At 50.9% G+C, this 24054-nt stretch overlaps 2 protein-coding genes across 10 annotated transcripts in view; both read left to right on the top strand.

The window, feature by feature from the left end:
• The first annotated feature begins 1971 nt into the window (after positions 1 to 1971).
• LOC114844784 (leucine-rich repeat-containing protein 30-like) lies at positions 1972 to 4441 on the top strand. Its single transcript, XM_029132369.2, has one exon. The coding sequence runs from the start codon at positions 2575 to 2577 to the stop codon at positions 3454 to 3456; it is 882 nt and encodes a 293-aa protein (XP_028988202.1). The 5' UTR covers positions 1972 to 2574; the 3' UTR covers positions 3457 to 4441.
• Positions 4442 to 7365: 2924 nt separating this feature from the next.
• LOC114843946 (receptor-type tyrosine-protein phosphatase mu-like) overlaps positions 7366 to 24054 on the top strand; it is a 101918-nt gene continuing 85229 nt past the window's right edge. For 6 of the 9 annotated variants that reach the window (XM_055503685.1, XM_029130845.3, XM_029130843.3 and 3 more), the window contains exon 1: positions 7367 to 7734. In XM_055503685.1, coding sequence (XP_055359660.1) covers positions 7662 to 7734 — 73 coding nt within the window. In that variant the 5' untranslated portion in view covers positions 7367 to 7661. Of the gene's footprint in view, positions 7735 to 24054 lie in introns of all 9 variants that reach the window. The other 3 variants (XM_029130846.3, XM_029130844.3, XM_055503686.1) reach the window with 2 other exon arrangements.

Raw genomic sequence — 24054 nt, 5'->3', positions numbered from 1 at the left:
GTCTAAAGAGGGAACATGTTCTTCAGCGAGAGTGCTGACTTCAGGGAGTAATGTGTCTGCACTCGAATCTAAAGAGCCTCAGGTCTTGGCAGGTGCTCCTTCCGTTTCAATAGGAAAGAGACACCTACAGTCGGTGCTGCAGCAGCAAGGTCGTCTATCATCCATCACCACCTGCAGCCTCCACAGTAATGAACAAGTAATAATGGTATATGTATTGAACTGGAGTCTCTAAAGGTGGCTCATCCGCAGTCATTATGGTGCCACATAACCAGACGAGCTTCTCAAATGAGATCATTTTTGCCACCCGGAGGACCGGAGGGTGCAACTGTTCTCCCAGTGAATAACTCATCCTCATTTGGTGCTAATGGGACTCTGTATTACGGTGTTGTGCGAACGCAAGAGGAATGGCGACTCCCATTTTCTTGTCGTTTAGTTCTCAAGCTGTTTCCACACATCTGTTCCCCCGATAGGAGGCAAGGCTCGTTTGATGCATGGGATTAGCACAAAAGCATCTAATGCAGATTTATGACTTTGATAATAGTGTGGTTTGAAGTGCATCATTCCCTCGGCGGCTCCTGCTCCTGTCACACCCCTCCCTCTCTCCATTCATTCATTCATTCATTCATTCATTCATTCATTCATTCATTCATTCATTCATTCATTCATTCATCCGTTCATCGGCCCGTCACGCCTGGGTGTTTTAGGTGCTACGATGCTGCAGTTCACCTCCAGGAACTGAATATGCATAAGAAGCCAGGATCCTTCCGCATATTTGACAGCATGTGTTCCCCGCCTCCTGTTTGCACGGGGACGAACGCTCCCGTGTTTACAGCTGAGGTGTCATTTTTCATGTAAATAGTGGGTGGCAGGATAAAACAATCCTGCTGTTTGTGAAATTAGCTGTGGCGCGCGGCAGCAGCCACGGCATCAGCAGCACGGAGCTTCGAGGCCCGGATAAAGAGTCTGTGATGAAGTGTTCGACTGCTACCACCAGCGCACGCACGTGCACACACACACACACACACACACACACACACACACACACACACACACACACACACACACACACACACACACACACACACACCAGCTCCCACACAAAGCGGCTGTGATGTAAAAGCATTAGCATTTACCGAAAGCGTCCAGATGACACATGCTGCACAAGCAGCTGTGAGAATGGCCAGTGTTCCCCCAGCATCCCAATTCAGCAAATATGTGATTGGACCCGTCAGTCACAAGTGCTGATGTAGCCTCGCTGGGGAGCGGAGCCACCGGGTCCCCAGAGTTGGATATCACCGCTAACTGTCATCCAAGTTCTTTGATTACTGGACTGGGAGCAGAGTGATGAGTGAGGCTGCTCCGAGTCCGGGCCGCACTGTGGGAGACCTGTCCAAGGAGGCGGATCAGTCCTCATCAGCTCCCATTTCCACTGCTGGTGTCTGACACCGAACACGCTGCGAGACTGGAAAATCACCAAAGTCATCAAAGTGACTCAAAGTGATCATTTTTACACAGCTGCATATTAAAAGACACAGTCATCCTCATCTAGTGTAGAGTGATCATTTTAAAGCGAGGAATAATTTAGCACATTTTTACAGTATTAACTGTGCTAAAGCTGCCTAACATTCACGTGGGCGGCTTCTCCAGTTCTGGACCCAACTGTTGGGGAGGTATCTGCTGGCTAAGCTGCTAAATGCTCCCTAAGTCATCCAGCAATGGGCTGAAACACCACAAAGCTCTGAAGGGCAGGTCATGTGATAATTCCCCACATTGTTTTCACATTGTCCAGCTACACTTTACTATAAGTATATGAATCATAGATGCAAATGTGCGTTAAAACATCACGGCAGCAAACTGTACATAAAGTCAAAGTACAGTAAAAGTAAAGCATTTTATTTTGACAGGTATATAAAAAGCTTAGAGTATTTCTAAGAGGATAATTAAAGTGCTCTTCAAGGCGAACTTCACCTCTGTGTGGATTTGTTTAGACAAGACCTGCTCTAAACTAAACCAGCTGCTGTAAATGATTATTGTTCTGATTGACATTTACGATCGGAGCTGCAGGATGCTTTAAACAGCAGCAGCTTGGGCCGGATCGGTCTGAGCACATGCGTGCGCATTAGGATCCGCTAAACCCCCTAAGAACTGTTGCTTTTTTGAGAGATGATTTAGTGCTTGTTGGAGCCTGGCTCCGCGTTGGAGGTGCAGCCAAGCGAAGCCCGTTTCACGTCTGTAATACAAAATAGAGCAGTGAAACGCTTTGCAAGGCGCTCGACAGCGCGCGCGTGTGTATTTCGGTGTCTTGGCGTGTGATGTCATACCTCTCCACGCTCAGGCTCCTGCAGTGGGTGGGAGCAGGGGAGCTATCTGTGGACCTGACAAGTGACAGGGCCAGCTGGGGAATGACGTGCAGCAAGAAGGGCAGCTGGTCACCCCCAGTCCGCTCTCAGTAGAGCTCAGCTCAGCCCGGAGCCGCCACGCTCGGACCCGCTTCGACCATGACCCGCGGGCCTCGCTCAGGGACCCTGCAGATCGACTAGCAGCCGCCACGGGCCGCTCCCCGGCGCTCTGACGATGGGCGGGAAGCAGTCTCGCAGCTTCAACAAGGAGCTGAACCGCGTGGGCGCGGGCGAGCGCAGGGACGAGGCGCCCGGCCTGTCGTGGGCCGCCGAGAGGATCCGCCGCCACGCCACCGTGCACTTGGGCTACAGCACGCTGAGCCTGGCCATGCGGGGCCTGGACAAGACCCCGGCCGAGCTGTGGGAGCTGCGGGAGCTCCAGAAGCTGAACCTGTCCATGAACTGCCTGTGCGCGCTGCCCCCCGCGCTGGGCGCCCTGGACAACCTGGTGGTGCTGAACCTGTGGGGCAACAACCTGTCCAGCCTGCCGCCCGAGATCGGCCTGCTCAAGAAGCTGCGCGTGCTCTTCGCCTGCCGCAACCGCCTGAGCGCGGTGCCGGAGGAGCTGGGCTCCTGCGCCGGCCTGGAGGTGCTCAGCCTGGCCAACAACCAGATCACGGGCCTCCCCGTGAGCTTGGCCGCCATGCACAGCCTGACCAAACTCAACCTCAGCCACAACCTCATCGTCCACATCCCCACGTGCGTCTACAGCATGAAGGGCCTGGTCTTCCTGCACCTGGCCTGCAACCGCCTGGAGACCATCGCCGACCAGATCCAGGACCTGGTCAACCTGAAGATCCTCATCGTGGAGGGGAACAGCATCCACACGCTGCCCAAGACCCTGTGCTTCCTTGAGTCGCTGGAGCTGCTCAACGTCGACTTCAACGACCTGCAGAACGTGCCGGTGGAGATGTACCAGCTGAGCAGGCTGGGGAGGCTGGCCTGCCACCCGCTGGATAAGGGGCTTCACATCGTGCACAACCCGCTACTCAAGCCCATCCAGGAGGTGCTGCAGGGAGGACTCAGTGCTCTCTATAACTACCTCAAACCCACGTGAGGCTGTGTGTGTGTGTGTGTGTGTGTGTGTGTGTGTGTGTGTGTGTGTGTGTGTGTGTGTGTGTGTGTGTGTGTCGGGCTCTGACTGGTCCATTACCTCAACACGCAGGCTGAAAACTCATTCATTTGTTTGTACTTTTCTATTTATTTATTTTTGTACCGTAAAAGTTGGGATATAAATAAAGAAGGAGTAACGGCTCTGTCACGTCTAAGCGTTTGTAAATCCTCGGTAAAGTCGCTCAGCTCACACAAAAATTCACAGGTCCACATTTAGGAGCTGTTTACTGGTCAGTTGATCTTGTTTGGACGGCGACGGCGAGGCAGCGCGGGGGACGCGGGGCCACAAGCGCCGCTCGCTTTGTTCCGCTGGGGGTCAAGGGGATCAGCAGTGGAAAGTCAGTGGAAAGAAGAGTGGAGGGGGGCTTAAAAGCAAACACCACAGGGGGTGAGACTGCGACTGCCTCAGATCAGAGCAGAGCCCAGCACTCCCTCGCAGCTCGTCCTTTATAACAATTATGGGATGTGATACGATGCTTTTGTCTCAGGGCAACGGAGCACGTCGGTGTCACTGTGGAGAAAATTAAATCACTCAATTCAAAAGTATTTGACTTCAAGTTTGATCATGGTTTATTTTATATTTGTTGTCAATGCCAATTCAAACATGCATTTGTAATTGTGCTACTAATAACATACATAAATAAAAGAAATTACTAAACTGTCAATTAATATAGATATTATGCAGCAAAGATAGTTTAAACAAATTTTTAAATCATTATGATAGATGTTGTAATTCAAACTAACTGTGATTTGGAATTTTTCTATAAACTTCAACAATTATTATAATGGTTATAATAAACTGTCTCATTGTCAGACAATGAGATCTGTGTGATGAGATAAATGTACATAAATTACTTATTTAAACGTTCTGTCATCAATTTGTTGCCCTGTGAATAAAATAGTTCCTGAATATTAATGACGTGCAGCGTTCAGGTTATTCAGTGTCCCACAGAAAAGACAAACAAGCGCCCTCTGTTGGTCAGTGTGTGTAACTACATCGGCCACAGCCAACGCTGAGCCGACTACTCGCCCTCTCGTTCCTCACAACCGACGCTTTCATGACAGATGAAGCCTGAAAGGCTCTTTGTCCTGGATGCAGATCATGGGACACCTATCAACATATCGCTTCTGTGGGACTCATGAACTATATTTTGCACTGATGTGATGATGTTATTTTTCTGGTCTTACGCTGCCTGTGGCTAATTTGGGTCACGTTTTAAAAACGAACAAACAAGAGGAGAAACCACCCGCATGCTCCAGCATGGGAAACGTTAGCCCAGCGTTAATAACTATCCATGTAAATAGAACTAACGATGCAGGTCGTTACCCGCTGAACGTAACTTGCACATCCTCATCTCCCCGCAGACATAACTGAGAGGTCAAAGGTCACGTACCACAATACAAAGTTGGACTGAGTCTAGTTCGACTCGACTTCGAAAATTTAATTTGAATATGATAAATAATAAAAGACTTTGGAGACGACATCCTTAAATCCTCTGCTGCCTGACAGTCGCTGTCACTGACGGTCAGCTCCACATCCGTCGCTGCCGGTAGCGTTATGGGATCTGCGGATGATAATTAATTGCTGCACGCGCCAATAAGTTTGCTTTATGACGAGACTCTGTTGAAGACGGGACAACGAGGGGAGCACAGAGCGAGGCTCGTGTCCTTGTTTCAAAGGTGTTTTGAATTTATAAGCAGAAGCTGCTGAAGAGAGTCCAGGAGCGCTTGAAGCCACTGACTTTCCACAGTGAAGGACGTCTAATCAATTTCATATTGAGCCTTTGACAATCGAGGGAACGGGATAATCACAGTGGAATTAAATGACAAAACCGCTGTTGTCTGGAAGCCACGAGTCTTTTCTCTGAGTGCAGTTAAAGTTCTGTAATTTATTAGGTCACATCTCACGCAGGCGGAGCTGATTGGCATTTATTGACAGCCGGCATTACACTGCCACTTAAGGCAATTACTGCAAAGTGTTATGTATCCCAGCATTCCTATTTGAACTGGTTTAAACTTTCCCTCAGGAATAAATATGGAGGACAGTAGATGTGTTGAAGGCCAGCAGGTTCCTGCTGGTGTCATGTGAGGCCAGTCATGAGTCAGCCGAAGAAACGCAGCACCAAGCCTGAATGTGGAATATGTTGATCCAGGACTCAAATCCTGCGAGAAACGACGGTTGCCTCAATGCGAAGGATAAAGAACTGGCGAGAGAGCTGATGGTCTGGATCCACAGCTGACTGGATGAGGCTGATGATTAGAACCAGCGCAGACAGACTGTGGCGCATTCGCTGAACACGACACACACACACACACACACACACACACACACACACACACACACACACACACACACACACACACACACACACACACACACACACACACACACACACACACACACACACACACTCTCTCTCTCTCTCTCTCTCTCTCTGCATCCGCGAGTGCAAACAATGAACTTATCCATTTCCCCTCCATCCAATCGGAGGAGGTACATTGTCACCAATTCCCATGACAGCTCTGCTCAGAGTGGCATTCATGCATTCCTGGCAACATAACTGCTGAAGCCAAGACAATACCTAAAGACCACAAAGAGACGTGTGGCTCCTTCTATAAAATGCTGCAGGCATTGTTTGGGCACTTATGTAAAAAAAAAAAAGAAAAAACAACAAAAACAACAGGAGCCATATATCCTTGACAGCACTAGGTCATTTTGGAACTAAATGTGGACCCTTGTCAATCTGGCTGCATTTTAATCAGCCATGAAAACTGCTGGTACAGAGAAATGGCCACGTGTGTTTATGCAGGCAAAAACAATAAAGCAATGACATTGGCTGACTTTGTCATTAGCTGCTTCTCCATCCTGTGTGTGATCCTGCAGGGAGACCTCCCTGCTTGTTCTCACACTCGGAGTGAGTCCCAACAAACACGAGCCTGTATAAAAGTAGACGCCGTCAACGAGACGTCAAGGATGAAAACGCGTGTGATGCTCGTGTTTCTCTTCTCTTTTTGAGTCGTCTGTATTTGATCAGAAAGGACAAACAAGGTCAAATATGATCAAACTGTGGAACACTTTTAGTCCGAGTTGAGTTGAACATCATCAAAACAAAACAGTGATTGAAGGAAAATTAAACTCAGAAAAACATTAATCTTCTAAATTGCATTTAAAAAGCTTTATTACAGTCAAAGGCTCGTGTTTGACTGTAATATAGCACACGAACCTCATCATCTGATGCACTTCACCTTTATGGCTCCATTAGAATGAACTATTTTATTTTCCATTGATCTGCCACTAATCTACCTGATAAATAAACACATATGCTGTAAAGTCTTAAAGAAACCATGGCAGCTGTTTAAACACGGGTCTTAATCCTCTGTTTTGTTTAGAATCAAGTCTAATTTGATTTAACTCCAAAAGTTTCTTGACTTGTTTTTACTAAACTCTTTTGTGAAGAACGCATCAGAACTAAAAACACGCGTGAGGAATCATCTAAAGAAAATGGCCGGCGGCCTGTCTGAGGTGAATAAAGTACTGGTCCAAGCCTCAAATCCTAAACCGCTTGTTTGAGGTTCAGACTGACCACATGTAGCAAATTTGATTAGGGATTATTGCTTTACGACAGTCAGCGTGGTCGTGGAAGCTGCGCCCGCAGTGTCGATTAATTTTTAATATGAGCATTAAATTAACGGCGTGTTACCGGCGCACGTGTTCAGGCTCGTTGTGCACTCGGTCCAAATAATCGAGTCACGGCTGGTGTTGGGGGGGTGGGGGGTGGGGAGGAGGAGGAGACGCCTCCGCCTGTCCTCTCGCTTACAGGCGGGGCTCGCGCGCGCCCTCTACCGGCCAGACGGCGCGCGCGCACCCGCCGCTCTCCCGCTGCCGCCGGACCACTCAATCCACGCGTAACTCAGGAATCGGGACTCACTCACGTTCCTCCTCCAAGTGTGCAGCACGCGGGCGAAGGAGCGGCCGTGTCGGCGACTGTGAGCTCTCCCGTGGAGCGCGCGGAGGCACGGAGGGCTGGCGCGAGACTCCACGCGCATCCACTCCTGAAAGTGGAGCTGGGATTCAAGTTGCAATAAGACGAGAAGAGTTGCCAGAAAAACCCCGCGGCCGCGGGTCGACGCTGCGACGGCGCCGCCGACATGGATAAAGTTGTCAATTGCTTGTTTGCCGCGATGACGCTGCTGGTGTCCGCGCGAGGGGAAGTTTTTAAAGGTAAGGGCGATCACCTGGACGCGTTTGTCCGCGCGGGATTCATGTGCAGCCGCGTTGGGAGCCGCGCGCGAGGACAACGGCGCTCGGCGTCAGTTCCCCGATAATCTCGGCGTGATCTACAATCTTTAACAAGTGTTTTAATGCAAATTTGAAAATATGTCGCCGCTGAAGCTCGAATTTACAAGTTTGCAGACATTCGGTGGATTGAAACAAGTTGTAAACACGAATTTGTAACATTTGATCCGCATTAAATTCCGCCCGGCAGTTCGCGCCACCGTGACGCTCATCAGCGGTTCGCTGCGCACGTCGGGAGCAGGTGCGGCAACTCCGCCGCCTCCGCGCGTCACGCACGCGAACGCACGTTGAAGGAGTTCACCGTTCGTGTCCAACTTTACCTCGACAAGTTGCAGTAATTTGATTAGCCCGACGGGGATCGACGCGCCGCGGTGCCGCCGCGCGCGCCGCGATGCGCAAATTGGGACTTAGTGTCATTGTTTCACCGTGAACTCTGCGAAGTTGCTCCCTGGTGTCGGTGCGCGTGTGCGTGAAGCTGGGAGAACAGTTCTGTGTAAATTAAATCTTATTTGATGTCTTATGCCAGAATTTCGTAATTTTAGCATCGTAAATATCCAAATATTACGCATGATGTTAAATTGCACCGCTCATAAACCTCCGCTGTTGAGGTTTTCTCCTCTGCTCTACATGAAGTGCTTGTTTTGCGGGTTTGTACGTTTTTTTAAAAAAAGACATTAATTCAGACAAAGTGGCGTAAACGCCAATCAAGCTCTTATTGTTTCCTCGCATCTGTCTCCCTGTCGTGCGCTCTGATTTGCCCCCAGGTGCCTCAGAAAAGTGCGGCTTTTGCCATATTTCACCCCCGAGTTTGATGGATTCGTTGTCTTCATCCGTTTGGCAGATTGTTGACTCCCACTCAAATTAATGATGTTCATACACGGGCAACTTTGTTTGCGGTGAGTCTGCGAAGAGGTGACGTTTACGCTTGATGTGAGACTCGACTTATTATAATTACTGGGACATTAGCGCAGACTTTGGCTTTTATTATAATGGCTGCACGTCGCCCCAGGGGACCTGGCAACCTCAGTCTAATTCAGCCCCTGAAGGGGTCATTTGTGCTGCCTCGACTCCAGCATTATATGTGGAAAAAGGCACATTAGCCTGAGTTCACGCCAATAAATCCATAGACAGTAAGCGTCCAGTCTGACGTGACGTTCACACTGTTCACACAAACACAAGCGGAGGGAAAGCCTGTGATTTCTGCCTCACTGTGACTCTGGACGGGGCTGAAGTTGTAGCTGTGATGTCTGGACTCGACGCGTTTCTCTGCGATCCTGTTGGGGGCAGCATGGCACACACATAATCTGATCGCCAGATGATGGAGCTGAACGAGCAGAATCCTGATGCCCTCTGCAAACTGTGGCAGAGTGGTGGAAGTGATGTCATTCATAACGTGGCTGCTCCATTTAGGGACTTTTAGCAGAGGCTCACTCAAATCTATTTGAACATCTAATAGTGTTTATCTATTAGTATGAATACCCCCCCCCCCCCCCCCCCCCCAGGGGTTTATTGGACTTGTCTGAACCATTAGCGACTCTGCCTCTAATTGCACCAGTGTAAATATGTAAACCAGGACGCAATCGGTGGGATGTGGTGACGGATGAGCCACACGCGGGTGCGGCTGCAGGAGCCTCAAGACACGCGATCAGCGCTCGTGAGGCGATCGGACCGGTGAGGAAACCGGAGAACCGGTCCACACCGGAGAACCGGTCCACTGCGGCTCAGTTTGACCGCAGTCCTTCGCAGGTCCTTTAATTCAAACCCACCTCCGGATCAGTTGCACCTCTGTCTCTGCGAACTGGTTTATATGCTCCCCCTCGTTCCCAGTGCCCGCTGGATGCTGCGCAGGTTCCAGAAAGCTGCAAAACAAAGCAACGCTATAAATCACTTGTTGTGCTGGCTCTTGTTTTGTTTTCCACTTTATGAGGACAGCTTTTTTCTCCACAAGGCCTGGCCTTTGATATCTATACTCTGTCTTTTGACCGGGCGCATTAAATTTCAGGGCGCCGCGCTCTGTTATGTTTACCACCTCCTCCAGCAGCCATAAAACCTGCCTTGTTTTCTGATGGGAGCCGCCGTCCACTCCGTCACCGCGGAGCCGATAGCGTCCTGCTCCACCGACCCTGATTGCCATCACTCCAAGCAGTGACTAAGGAGTAAAAGCAGCGCTGGCTGCTCGGGAATAAGATAAACAGCTCTTCATTTGAAGTCTGGCAATAATTTAGATAGTTTTTCACTCATTAAATGTTTCTTTTTTATTTTTTCTTCCCCTCCAGCTGACTCAGATTTAATAGAGAGTTTTCTGAAAGGTGTCCCGAAGGGTGGCAGTTTCCTTTGTGTGAGCCAGTGGAGAATGAAATTAAATATGCATGTGATTTTTTTTTTTTTTTTAACACGATTGCTTCAACCAACGTTGGAGGAGAGGAGGAAAAAAAAAAGCTTTGTGGTGATTGATGATAGTACAAAGCGGAAAGTGAGGTGTCTACATTCTTCTGCAACTTTGCTTTTCAGACACTTTTATTATGATGATAATGAAGGCGGTGGAAACACATGGATTTACTGGAGCTGTTCAAACACCGTGGGTACATGTGTGACTTCCTGCAGAAACGTCTGCTGTTTGTCAGAGGAGCTGTCTCCAGACTGATCATGGCTGTTGGACACGTTAAAAAACCAGACCTGCAAAGATTAAGTGCTGCTTCGTGGACTTTGGAGTTGACGTGACTGACAGGTCTCCAACACGCAAACGTGGAGTCGCTGCTGTCGCGTTCCCAAATCGCTTATATGCTGCGTCGTGTCCAAACATGAGCTATAAGAAACCTCCTCAAGATATTTTCACGCCCACGGTTCAAATTAAAATTAGATGTTTGCAGCGTCCGCAGCAAAGGTCAGAATCTAATGTCAGCATCTCAGAATTAAAGATCAACATTGTGTTTCCAGGCGTGAGAGCCGCTCCAGGAGCGCCGACCGTCCTTCCGTCCTCATCGGACTCATCAGATCAGAGCGGAACGTGTCCTTCAGCCGGCATCTGGTCTGTGGAAACGTAGGGAAACGCCATCAAATTAGATCAAAATCGTAGTAGCAGGTTAAATTCTTGACTGTCGGCTCTAATTTGTCGGCGTTTGAGCCAGTGAAGATGAGGAGACGGAACCGTAGCCCTTCTAATAGTCAGGCACCAACTCTGGGCCGCGTCCTTTCATTGGAGAAGCCCTTCTCTATATGTAAAATGGCCTTGGAGGCAGTTTTGCATCTCGCTTTATTCAGTAAACTGCTTTAGAAAACACTTCATCTCTAGGAAATCTTATAAATCTCTAGAAGCAGCAGTGATGGATCCTTTTTTTGACGTGTGCCATCGTGTCAGATTTGCCTTCGGACTCTCTCTGTCTGTGCATCGCTGCCTCGAGTTTGACCTTTTACTACTGCGAGTGAAGCACATGACGTACGGCCTGGGCCAGACGATAGACTGGGCCGGTCGGGAACCTTCCAGCGTGTGACCAGGAGAAACCCTCTGGGTTCCAGCCGCGCTCACTTTAAAATGACTGTGTTTAAGCGACTCGCCCCGAGTCGCTGCGAGATGAAAGCTCGCGTCTCGCGCCGCAGCCAAAGTGTCCGAGCGCCTCCCGGCCGCCGCCGCTCGTCTGGGAGCCGGGTAATTGCTGGAAGTGAGCGAGATCTTGGAGCCGTGTGGTTTATCATCTTCATATCCCTGGAGTGCCACTCCACATTCAATCATTAGCTGCTGATTTGCAAGTGATTTTATTTACATTCTTGAGAGGCAGTAATAGTTTGAAGTTCATTCCGGAGGCGGCGGCTGCGGCTACGTTATCTGGGAGCTCTGCAACAGAATGATAATTGGCCTTGAGATGTGACTGTGTGAAGGATGCTGGACAAACAGAGATGCTCTAATTATACACAGCTCCTTCTTCAAATGAAGAGGATAAAAGCTAATGAATCGTACACAGGCCGGCACAGGGGCTGGCTAATGAAGAGAGAGTCTGTGTGTGTGTGTGTGTGTGGGGGGGGGTGTTTGTGTGTGTTCAGCATGCTCCAACAATTCTGTGATCTCGTCACCGTGTCTAAAAACGAGGAAAATAACAACTTACTATGCAGCCGAGCGTGTTTACAGGAGTGTGCAGTCGTCGTAGGTGGTTCAGAGAGTCCAGGAGAAATGCACTAATTAATGCTCCGAGGGTCCCAATTGTTATTGATGGTGGAGTGAGTGAGTGAGTGAGTGAGTGAGTGAGTGAGTGAGTGAGTGAGTGAGCGAGCGGAACCGGCACCAGTGTTGACTCGGCTTCCCTCAGAACTTGCTGTGGCCTACAACACAGGGGCTCATTTTGACCCGATCAGGGATCTGATCAGAACCTCCACCGTCGCCGGGTCCGGAGGCACTGAACGGGCCACGTTTGCCGACTCGCGAGGAGACGGCGGTGGCTGATGCCAAACATCTGTCGGGCTCCTGCTCCTCACACGCCTGGTGGCGGTGGGAGGGGGGAGGGGGGCGGGTTCACCTTGTCTGGTGTTATTTATTAGGCTTCTGTCAGGGCTCAGGCAGGAGGCAGGTGCCCCCCCCCCCCTCCCCTCTCCGGGCCTTGTGAGTATAACCAGGGGCGAAATCCTCCATTACTGTCAGTCTGAATCTGCTGCCGTCACATTAGCACGCGTCATGCAGTCATTAATGCATCGGGCCCTCGCGCTAAAAGCTGCCTGGGCTCAGCCTATCGACTGCAAGCGCTCAATAATGAAGCCGTTCCCGTGCGCGACGTTGGCCTCGGTCTCGTAGCGCGTGATCCGACCGCTGACGGCACGTCCTCATCCTCATCTCCTCCCAACGCGGAACGCACCTGATCACCTGATTATCGGCGCCGTTATCCGGTGGCGCCGGAGGCTCCTCGGGGGAGCGCGGCGGCTGATAGGAGGCCGTTGTTCTGTAAACAGCCCTCCGACCTCCTCGGGCCGAGCCGCTTCCCAAAACGGGCCTCTCCTGCGTCGGCCCCGAGCTCAGACGCCGGCGTGACCGATTCCCGGCGGGGAGTTTTAATGGCATTACTGCCTCCGCACAAGGTGGTCCGCTCCGGGGGGGGGAGGAGGGGGGAGAAAGACGGTGGGAACGATGTTGTAGAGGAGACGCTCTGTTCTCCCTCTGCTCTCGACACAGAGAGGAGCGATGATAATGTGGGCGACCTCGTTGTGACCCCGAACTCCAAACGGCCGGTGGGGATGAAATTATCAGATGATCCAGTGCTGCTTTTTATGACGGAGGGTTGGGGCCAAAGTAAAGAATACTCAGCGCTGACTTTAATGTGGGAACTGACTCTGGTTCTCGGAATTAGGACTTATTTTAGAATTGAATTCAGAGAAATAGTCCTTTTTCATCGTGTCTCTAGGTTTATTCCAAGAGTGGCAAACTTTATATCTGTATATAAATATATATATATATATAAGTATATATAAAGTCGGCTGCGTCTCCGAGGGGAACGTGCTGGTGCTGCTGGGTCCACGACGGAGGAGCATGGGTCCGTTTGGGCCGCGCGCAGCTGCAGGGGCCGCGTGAGCGACCGAGCGGACGCTGAACAATGACTGCGAAAGCCGACGCGCGACTTCCACCCTGTAATCAGAGTTGGCGGCGCTGGAGAAATTGCAGGGCGCGGGCGTCACCGGCAGCGTGGGTGCAGCCTCGCGCCGCGGACGCAGAGGAAGTTGAAAACACATGTTTTTGGAATAATGCGCCTCCGAATAAACAAACCGGTGTAAATCTGACAAGTGGAGTGTAATGATAGCGCCGCCGGGCGGAGGACGGGCTCGGGTTCCGCGCGTCTTCTGCAGGAGGAGTAATTAATGCGGCTTCACATATCGTGACAAACAGCATGAGACGAGTTGGAGAAGCTGAAACGTGAAACCGCTGCTTTGGATTAAAAAGCAGCGGCGCCGTCCGCCCGCTGCCTCTGACAGCTACAAATTGTCCTGTGAACACAATGGGAGCGGGTGTTTTTTTTTTCACGTGAATATCATTAGCAGGCGCTGAAGCTGCGGGCTGACTCGGATGCGAGTGCCTTTTTTATTTTCAGACGATGCTGTCGTATGAAAGTTCAGAGACGAGCTCGTGTTGGATCGGTCCGACGAGGAACGACCCGCGGGTCCGACGTTCAGCAGCACGTGTGCGTCAGAGCGGCTTCCTGCTTCGGCCTGGCGTCGCTCCATGAGGCGGAGGATGTAGATGCTTCGCAGTGCCTTAACTCACTGTTTATCTCCACCAGCTTATGCTTCTAATGTCCAGATGAACTTCTCTGGGTTTCATGCATGTTAAAGGTCCATTTAGCCCCAAATCAACGGTGCTGCTAATGAAGTTTAACATGTTTCTTGCAGCCGGCTGCCGTATTCTTCTTCTTATGTCATGGTTTCATGCGTGATGATTCGCGCAGCTGCCCTGACTTTAGTCGGAGATGAGCGCGTTGAATGTTCGTCTCGTCTCCCCATCGCTGTTCGTTTCATCATTCAGCCTTCATTTCTATAATTATCTTAACAAAAGACGCTCCGATGTTGACACGCTGCCCGGTTGTTACTCTGGATGTGTGTGTGTGGTTGATACTCTGTGTGTGTGTGTGTGTGTGTGTGTGTGTGTGTGTGTGTGTGTGTGTGTGTGTGTGTGTGTGTGTGTGTGTGTGTGTGTGTGTGTGTGTGTGTGGTTGGTACTCTGTGCGTGCGTGTGTGTGTGTGTGTGTGTGGTTGGTACTCTGTGTGTGTGTGTGTGTGTGTGTGTGTGTGTGGTTGGTACTCTGTGCGTGCGTGCGTGTGTGTGTGTGTGGTTGGTACTGTGTGTGTGTGTGTGTGTGTGTGTGTGTGTGTGTGTGTGTGTGGTTGGTACTCTGTGCGTGCGTGCGTGTGTGTGTGTGTGTGGTTGGTACTCTGTGCGTGCATGTGTGTGTGTGTGTGTGTGTGTGTGTGTGTGTGTGTGTGGTTGGTACTCTGTGCGTGCGTGTGTGTGTGGGTGTGTGTGTGTGTGTGTGGTTGGTACTCTGTGCGTGCGTGCGTGTGTGTGTGTGTGGTTGGTACTCTGTGCGTGCGTGCGTGCGTGTGTGTGTGTGTGTGTGTGTGTGTGTGGGTGGTTGGTACTCTGTGCGTGTGTGTGTGCTGGTCCTCCCTCGTCGCTGCGTGTCAGGTACTGGACCACGGCTCAGACTCATTACCGGTGATGTGGCAGGAGGAGTCGTGCAGCAGTAGCGCCGCCTTAATGAAACCTGGGCTCTGGCTAATTGGTGACGCCGTGGCCGCGGGGGAACGAGGGAACGAGCGCCGGTAACGAGGCGGGCCGGGCGAGCGGCGCCGGCGGCTCCGGCCCTCGCACGGCTGAATTAAACCTGTCATGTTCATTGACAGTGGAGCTCACAGGCAGGAGGAGCGCCTGCAAATGCAAAGCACGGCCCCGGAAGCTCCGTGCGCCGCCGTTTCCTCCATACAATGGAAGCAGCAACGTCCGCCTCCAGACGCCATGTCCTAATTAATCCACCGATCTCGCTGTGACACCGCGATGCAGAATCTGCTGCAATGCAGTGTTGAGGGTGAGCATCTCCCATCATGCCGTGCGCGGTGCTAGCGGTGGGCACACATGAACGCCGGGCGCTGCTTCCTCAGGTTCCCTCTAGCTCTTCCTGCCTGGACCCGGGCTTCAGCCACCAAAGCCTGGGGCTCCTTCCTGTGTCAGACCTGACCTTTCTCTGCTGCTAGGTGGAGTAATGTGCTGCGGCCTCTCTCTGTCATTCCCCCCCCCCCACGGCCACAGGGACCTGCTCCACTGTTGGACTAATGGCAAACGAGAGGCGGTGCGAGTTGCTCGCGCGCTGTTACTGATGGCTGCTACTCCCTCGTTTATCCCCAGCACCGATCATTATCTGTCACAGAAATTCAGACTCATGTAAGCCATTTAAAAGTTCATTATGAAGAACGACGTACTCGAACTTATAGCCGGCGTTTCATTAGGTTAAGGAACTGCATTGCAGCTGGAGACATGATTCCAGAGCCCGTTCAAGTGTTCAGACCCACAACTGATGCTGAACTGGTTTGTCCCAGAGGATGGGGATGAAGGATCCTGGAGATTTGACCTTGTTGTCTTAGACCCACCCAGTGTAACGACCTGATCAAACATCCTCTGTGCTCGTGGGCTCACAAACATCACAACAAATCACATTTCCTTCCACTCGGCTTCTCTCCTTCTGACTCCAGTGACAGATCTAGCCCAAGTCTGTGATCTGGCTGTCCTCGACTACATGGAGAGATCAAAGAAGGCGAAAACATTTCCATAAAAGATTATGTATGAGCTGTAATTAGGGGCTGCCTCAGCAGTGACAACAGGAAAATATGTGCTTTTTGACTGGGAGATGAAGCGAAGGTGGGGTGAGGTTTATAATAACCAGGTCGGAGCCTTAGTGTCACACTTTTAATTGAAGAAATCCCCAAAGACTGGCCGGCTTTTCCAGGAGCACCTGACTCGAAAAAGATTAGAATTAGTCCTATTAATTTCTGTTAATGCATTCGCGCGCCTTAATTTTCTCCGAGATAATTACGTGTTTTACTTTGACGGCAGCCCTCCTAATTTCTTACGTCCAAGCGGTGCGTTTAAAGACACTTCCACCCCCGAACGCCGCGCTCTGATATGTAGGTTGTTCCGTCCTAAGAATTGAATTCGACATCCGTCGAGTTGTCCTGTTGCATAAAGGTGCTGCAGTATGATCCCAGTGAGTGATGCAAGATTATTGCTGTGGGCATAACACTTCTCCCCCCCGTCCCTCCTCTACAGAGCGCATCCAGCGTTCATGGCGCGTGGAGAATTCTCAGGATGTGTCGATTGGCGCGGCTGCAACAGAAATCTTTTTTTAATGCGCCGCCGCCGCCGCAGCAGCAGCAGCGTGTCATTAGAGGCAATTTCCCTGCCACAAAGAGGGTCAGCGGAGGGGGTCACATTGTTTTGCGCGCTCATTGGACTATTATCTCCAATTGTGGACGAAAGACAATTTTTGAGATTTCATTCTAATCGTCGTAAGTGGCCGACGAGGTGCAGGTTCAGCCTGAACACTTGTGAAAGGTTATTTTTCAGAAATTAAATAGGACGCCCTCGGATGTGCGCACCTTATCTCATACTAATGCACTCGTACGCATGGAGCGAGGCGTAGAGGCTTATCCTCCTGGAGGAGGAGTTGACATTTTCTTTGAAAATGTACCTTTGGTGTCTTCCTCTGGATTTATGACACCTCTCTGGGTTTTTCATTACACTTGCTCTCCACCTGCGTGTGACTTTCTGTCACGGTTTGTCAGATTTGCCCTCAGAGAGCGGGAGGGGGGGGGGGGGGATTGAGGATTGAGTCACCTGAACCGTTTGGATCTTCCAGCTCTGATGCTTCTCTAACGGTGGTCAGAGGCGCCGGCGCCGGGCCCCGGGTCGGCCCCTGGTGCTGGTGAGGCTGGACCGGGCGCCAGACAATCTGCCGGCTGCTGCAGAGGAATGCTCAAACTTTGAGCTTAATTAATGTTTCGCCTGGGTTGCTCCCATTCTGTCAATCCCTTATTCCAGGAGGGTTATTATCCTTTGACTGTTAATAAGTTTTTAAACATCTCTTCAATTTACTTGGGAATATGTTGAGTTTTGCTTAACATGTTTAATAAAGCTCCCTTTGCAGCTGCTTTGCTCTATTTGTCTAGGAACAGCTCCTCGGCTGTAAAGTCTCGTTCTCGTTACTTTATTCTCGGGCTGCAGAGCGCCGTCCTTGAACGCACCGCAAGTGATCCGTGAACGCGAGCGAGGACGCACTGGCTTTAGGTGGAGACGGGTCTGACAGTCGCCGGACCCGGGCCCGGCTCGCCTGCCGTCTTGAAGTGCGCGTCATGTAAATGAGCTCCTGGTTCGGGTTGAGGCTGAATTCCACTCCAGCGGCCGTGCGTGATGTTAATGCCTCCTAATATCTGGCAGCACACAGTTTGACACTCGGTATAATGAGGAAAACACCGATAATTCCTCCAAACAGGCACACTCTATTAGACAGATCGCGTTTTATTGCTCGGAGGCTGAACAAGTGCCAACAAAACAGTGGCAAATTGGGCAGAGAGCGTTAGAGCAGGACTGGGATCCTGAGCTCGCATTAGTGAAGGACCTGGACAGTAGTTCACACACACAGTAAATATGTTCTTTATATATAAAGCATCTGTGTGCTTGGTGTTCCACCACCTTGGGACATCAACAATCCCCTCGCATTCCGCTCACGCTGACGTTTCCGGGGCCCGAGGACGCGGCGTCGGCCTCCGGAGGCGACTCGTTTCCGCCGCGGAGACAGATGCGCAAAGACGGGCAGCGCCGGGGAAGACGGACGCCTGGCTTTGCTTCCTCCTCCCCCCTCCTTCCCCTCCTCCCCCGGTGCTGATCCTGATGAGCTCCCCGCGGGCCAGGTGCCTTTCCGTCGGCGGAGCCGCGGCGCGGGCCCCGCAGGCTGACGCGCTAACACGCTAACGCGCTAACCTAGCGCCTCCCCGCTAGCGGCGGCGCGACCACACACGCCGAGCGGGCAGAGCCGAAACACTTGCCCCCCCCACCCCCCCCCCCCCACCTCGCCTCCATCCTCTGTCAAAACAAGGGGGTTGTGTCTGCCACGAGGGGCGTTGCATCCCTCTCAGTGCCTGCCAACGGAAGCGCTATTACCGCCTGCCAATGCCCCAGGAAGGGAAAAGAAGAATACCCAATATGCATATTATTCTAATACCAGCCGTCAGTGCCTGGAATTACTCGGCATGATGGCATAATGAATGCGCTGCCTCGTAGGGTTCGACATGAAGCTGTTTTGCCACTTGGATGAATAATTCATAGCAGCCCAGAGGCAATAAAGCAACCAGGCAAGAACTAAGAAAATTAGCTACCAATTAGTGTTTATTTATGGGGATGCTGTGCCTTCGTCTCAATCCTTATGTCTAAATACACGTACGCAGAGTAAAGCTCCGCCGGCGCCTGTGACCTTGAGCCGTCGGGGGAGACGAGCAGGGGGTCCGAGCGGTGGATGCATCAGACGACCCCCGCGTCTCACCCCTCGCAGCGGTGATGTTTGACTGTGACTCCCGCCTCCGCCGGCCTCCAGACATACAGTATCAGAGTCGGCCTCTCGCCGCAGATTGATTTCATCTCTTGACGCGTGATGTGTAAGCGACTTTGTTGACTGAAGGGATGCGATATGAGATTTTGATGCTGCCGCTGGTGAGATAAACCTCTGTCTCGTGCAGCATGCGTCCCTCCCCCGCCTCCCCCCAGCTGTTCCCAGCCCAGTGGCGCTGGCCGCCTGCCCGAATGCATTGGTAGTCGTTGGTTGTCACCAGGCCGCTGTGACACGTCGCGCTGATTCGCGGGGACTGTTGTTGAAAGTGATCGCTGCTGCCAAGGAGAAGCCTGCGTCGTGGATGAATTGGACACTGAGCAGCATGTGAAGTGAGAGATAAAATGGCTGGAAGAAAATAAACTAGTCAACCTGACAGACAGACAGACGTCTGCGCTTTTCATTTATGTCTCCTTCATGTAAAGGAAAAAAAAAAAATCAAATCACCCAAACTTAGAATGCGCTGCTCCTGAAATTTGTTTCTCAAGGACACGGAGTGAAGAAGATGCCGTATCTCCAGCCAATTCAATGAGACCCGAGCGAAAGGCTGGGTTTTATAAGAATCAGACAAGCTGCCGACAGCAGGATAAAGGAGCCAAACAACCTGCCGGAGATTCATGAGGATAAGTCTCGGCCGCGCGCTCCTTTTCTTCCTTTTGTGAAGCTTTGATCGTGAAGAAATGTGCCGCCGTCCAAAGCGTTTCCTGGAGCCGCGTAGTCGAGCGCCGCGGCGGTGGGGAGTTGAGGGTTGCCAGGTTCCAGTGTCTCCTCCCCGCTTCAGTCGCGGGATGAGCTCTGCTCATGTCGCACTGTTTCTGTGTGAATAGACTGAAACCATGTCAGAGTAAAGCCAAGCCTCCTGAGCACAGAGCCGGTTCCTTTACTTATAATTCTTCTTAATCAGAGAACGTCTGGTGATGTCTGGCCTTTCTCTCTAAACATTATTTCCCTTTTTATTTTTTATTTTTTTCATTTATTACTTCCTGCTTCGTTGTGGTTCCACTGCCTTTTTCTGAAACGGAGCTGCATTAGCGACAAAGAATCCGAGGCCCACCTTATTTCTTATTTGCTGCCGGTAAACCGAGGGGACGCCGCATGTTAGCAGGAATATTCTGGGAGTTACAGGACCCGGTTTGCAGGGTATCGAATCCTGCCGTAATGAGATTAGCTGAAATAAGAGCTTAATGTCTGCGTGGCCTGCAGCCAGGTGACTGCATGCATGCACGCGGATTAGAACGGTTCTACACGTGACGTCGTGCTGCTTCGGCGCCCGGTCGGACCCCGGTGCCGTCGTCCCCGCGTCGTCTTCCGTGCTACGGAGATGATGTGATCCTGTTCTGAGTCATGAATCACTGCGCTATCGCGTCTCCTCCTGAAGCTCCGGAGAGGACAGCTCTTGTCACAAGCTATTGTGGTCGGTTCCATCAGCCCGATGTCTAAGTGCCTGTGTGTTCTCAGCCAGTAATTAACCACAGCCCTGCAACCCCAATAACGCAATTATACGCCAGGCTCCCGCTCTTCCTCCACACCAGCAGCAATAATGGATGAACTCCAGGTTAATGAAATGTGTGTGTGTGAGTGTGTGTGACGAGCCTCACGCATAGCTTTCATTAGGAGCCGAAGGCACGATCCACAAAAGTGATGCAGTGCTGAATGTAACGCTTACTTTGCAACTTCTGCCCGTCATCGTTAGGGAACGAAGGCGTGAGCGTCACGAGGAGGCGGGTCCTCACGTCTGTCACGTCAAAGCGTCTGGACGTGTAACGGCCTCCGCCGCTTCCCGCCTCATTGTGTTTGTGCGGCTGCTTGATCTCAGGTGCCGGAGCGTTCGTTAAACGTTTTTTTTCCTTTTTTTCCCCACGTGTGTATTTGAATAAGTGCAGATTTAATTGCCGGAGATGCAAATGAAGACGCTTTCGCCGCTTCACCCCTCGCGGTGTCGGGTCAGCGCCGCAGATGGTCGCGGTGCAACACTTTCGCTTTAACATCTGGGTGCCGGCGTTGGCTCTAGCTGCCATATGGACGCAGGCTGCACGCGGTGATGCTGGAAAAGCTCTCTGAGAGAACTTCCCGGTGTTCCTCCAGTTTCCACGCGAGCAGAGACGAATCATTGTTAAAAACAGAAGCATGGGAATGTGGAAGCATCGGTTTCTAATCTTTGGGTCTCACTCTGGCCATCTGCTCATTATCACCACTACCATCTACCTAAAAGTACGCAGTAGTACCATCTGTACCATGTTTTTTTTGTTTTTTTTTCTCAACCGCTGAGCTGTTTTTGTTTTTCTTACAGTATGTATCATTAGCAATACTGTGTCAAATTGTGCTGGACGTGTTCCAAACTGCATGAAATCAGATGAAAGCCGGGGACGGGCGACTGCTGCTCCACAGATGGGTGGAAACCACTGAAGTGCCTCATTAAGGTGTCGGGCCTCGGCGCTGGTTTGGACCTCGGCTCCAACGTCGCTGCTTTCCTCTCTCTGAAATAAGCATCCGATTTTTTTTTTTAATAATTGTGTGATATTTCCAAAATCAGATTACCAGCGCTTTCATGCTGTTTTGTACCATTGGATACGTTCAGACTTTCTGATTGATGCCCCACTTCCTGTGCACAGGCCGGTGTGGAGCGAGTGAGAAACTGGGGCCACTGCCTCCCAGCTCTTTGGTTTTATTTCTGTGGGTCATTGACTGCAGCTCTGAGGCGAGAACCTTTGGTCTCCATCCTCTCCTGCACCTACTTCTGTGTTCTGCAGTTTCTTTAACTTTTCTGGATTAGCAGCGTTTCATATAAGCACGAGCGAACCTGGTGCTGGAGATAATATATAAAAAGAAACTTTTCTGGTTATTATTGCTCTTGACATAAATGAGTCAGCGAGACATTTTTTTCTCTCGCGTGTGTCATTAAATAATTATTCATCTTTTATCTCCACTCTCCAGCTTTTTCAGGCGTCTCCAGCTCAAACTCGTGACAGCCGCTCAGCCCCGCAGCGTTCGCTGCCGTCCCCGTTGATGTCCGTGACATTTCTGAGACCATGTCAAAATAACGGGAACATGGCAGCGAGCGAGGCAGCGTCGGGATGTGGAAAAAGGCTTTGGCAGCTCTCCTTGTTTTCTGATTGATTTAGCTCCTCCGGCCAAACCAATATAGGCCTGCAGAGCCTGTGGGGTGGTCAAGCAGAGCAGACGGGCTCAGAGTGATGTTTGACTGGATTCGACATTTACCTCCAACGTTGGAGTATTTGGAGTACCGTGACCTTATGGGGCCATTCCGATGATGACACTTTTAGGAAAACCGGAAGGATCAGACTGACAGATGCCGATATCCTAATGAAAACCCGCAGGAGGAAATGTGAAGGTCCATGATGACAAGCCCTCACTGAGGCTGTTGTTGTCTGTCGGTACAGAGGTCTGCTCGCTGTTTGGGGAAAATAAGTGCGTTGGCTGAATTACACCAGTGACATTTCAAACAGACACTACAGAGTGACTGATGACTAACACAACCTTTATTCTAAGTGCTAAGCACCTCCAGTGTTTGCAGTGTGTAGCTATGGATACTGGGCTGTGTGTGTTCATAATGCGTGGAGCCTGACTCCTCCTCGTCACACACACGTCTCTTGAAGCTGCCTTCATTTCTTCCAGATATGTAAGGAAGCTATAGATCATTCAGAGCTTGTTCTGACCAAACCCAGAAGAAGGAAGTGCTTGTTAGGTTTATTTTTAAACCTCTTTGTTGCCTGACTGATGCTTTTAAAGTTTAAGTCTGTGTTGGTAACGCAGCCCTTAAATACATGCCATTAGACTATTTTAAGGTGAACTCCTCTTAGCTTCTGCTATGAAATCAGAACAGCCTTCGCTCTCTTTGCTGCTCATACGACCTTCTCACGTGGCCTTTTTAGTTACTGGGTGACTCTGTTGTGTGGAGGCATTCAGGCGTTTGTTGCTCCTTGTTCTTATGTCTTTTGTTTGAATGGGCCCAGGTTTTATGGGTGTCGTGGTCCAAACTCGGGCCGAGCCTCCGTCGGCTCCAGTGTCTGAGCCGTGCTAATGTTGAGGCTCTTCTGGATGTAAACCTGATCTCCTGCCTGTTTCGCTCCATCTCTGCTGGTTTTGCACTAAACCCATCAGGTGATCTTGGCTCCGTCTGTGCTACTGATCTTAACCGACCCGTCCCCGGGTGTAAATTACCTCCTCCGTCTGTGAAATGCGCTTGGCCGGCGACTTTACACAAGCGTTTGTCACACTGTTAATGGGGGAACAAGGAAGCTGCACAGTGAGAGGGGATCAGGGTGCTGTGCTGTGGAGGTTTGTGTGCTCTGGACTAATGCTGGCGATCATTCAGCTACGGCAGCGTGATTGTAATATTCTCCTGCAGACTGATGACTCAGAACAAGACCGGAGGAGAAAACGCCAGCGGCGCCTCTGTGATGTGGAAAGTTTTCATAGGAGGACACTGGAATCAATAAAAAGTCCAGTTTATCTCGGGGTGTTCTGTCCCTCGCTGCTTGGCGCGTGTCATTATCACACCAAAGGCAGGTTGGCTCCGTGGAACGTGTTGGACTGGGTCACGCTTTGGGGGGATTGGCTGCAGACTCTGCTGTTGCTGAGCGCAGCGGCGCACGTAGCGGGTCGGGGAGAACGGGGCCTCGAATGCACCATCGCGTCCGCGCCGGCCCGCGAGGATCGAGCCCTCTTTCAGGCAGCTGATTTCTGGGGCTCCAGCAGAGAAACAAAGGGCCTGAGCGCGTTTGAAGTGTGCAGGTGAAGACCCTAAGACGGCACTTTGAAAACAGGCGAATGAAAAAAAATAAGCCCCCGTCGGGATTGGAATCTCTTTAACTCCACCCGTCAAGGCAGCGCTCAGATCCGCATCGTGACCTCTGACCCGTGCTCCCTTCCACCTTCCGCCCGCTCTGTCTGCTCCTGGCTGTGTGTGGCCGGGGATTAAACTCACTGACTGATGATGTGTCATGACACAAAAGCACAGTAATGATATTTCATCAAGCCTGTAATTCTGCCTGAATGCGACTGCCTCCCTTCATGGCCTGGATTAATATTATTTTTTTTGCTTCTTCTCAGGAGGGATTGATTCCACCTTTCTTCTATTCTTCTGCATTTTTAATTAGCT

Source organism: Betta splendens, chromosome 17, assembly GCF_900634795.4.
Source record: "Betta splendens chromosome 17, fBetSpl5.4, whole genome shotgun sequence".
Taxonomy (NCBI): domain Eukaryota; kingdom Metazoa; phylum Chordata; class Actinopteri; order Anabantiformes; family Osphronemidae; genus Betta; species Betta splendens.
Note: the sequence above shows the minus strand (reverse complement) of the source record. Positions and strands in the feature narration are given on the sequence as shown.

What these genes read in the sequence shown, in the direction of transcription:
- LOC114844784 (XM_029132369.2), top strand. Translation starts at nt 2,575, where the DNA reads ATGGGCGGGAAGCAGTCTCGCAGCTTCAACAAGGAGCTGAACCGCGTG.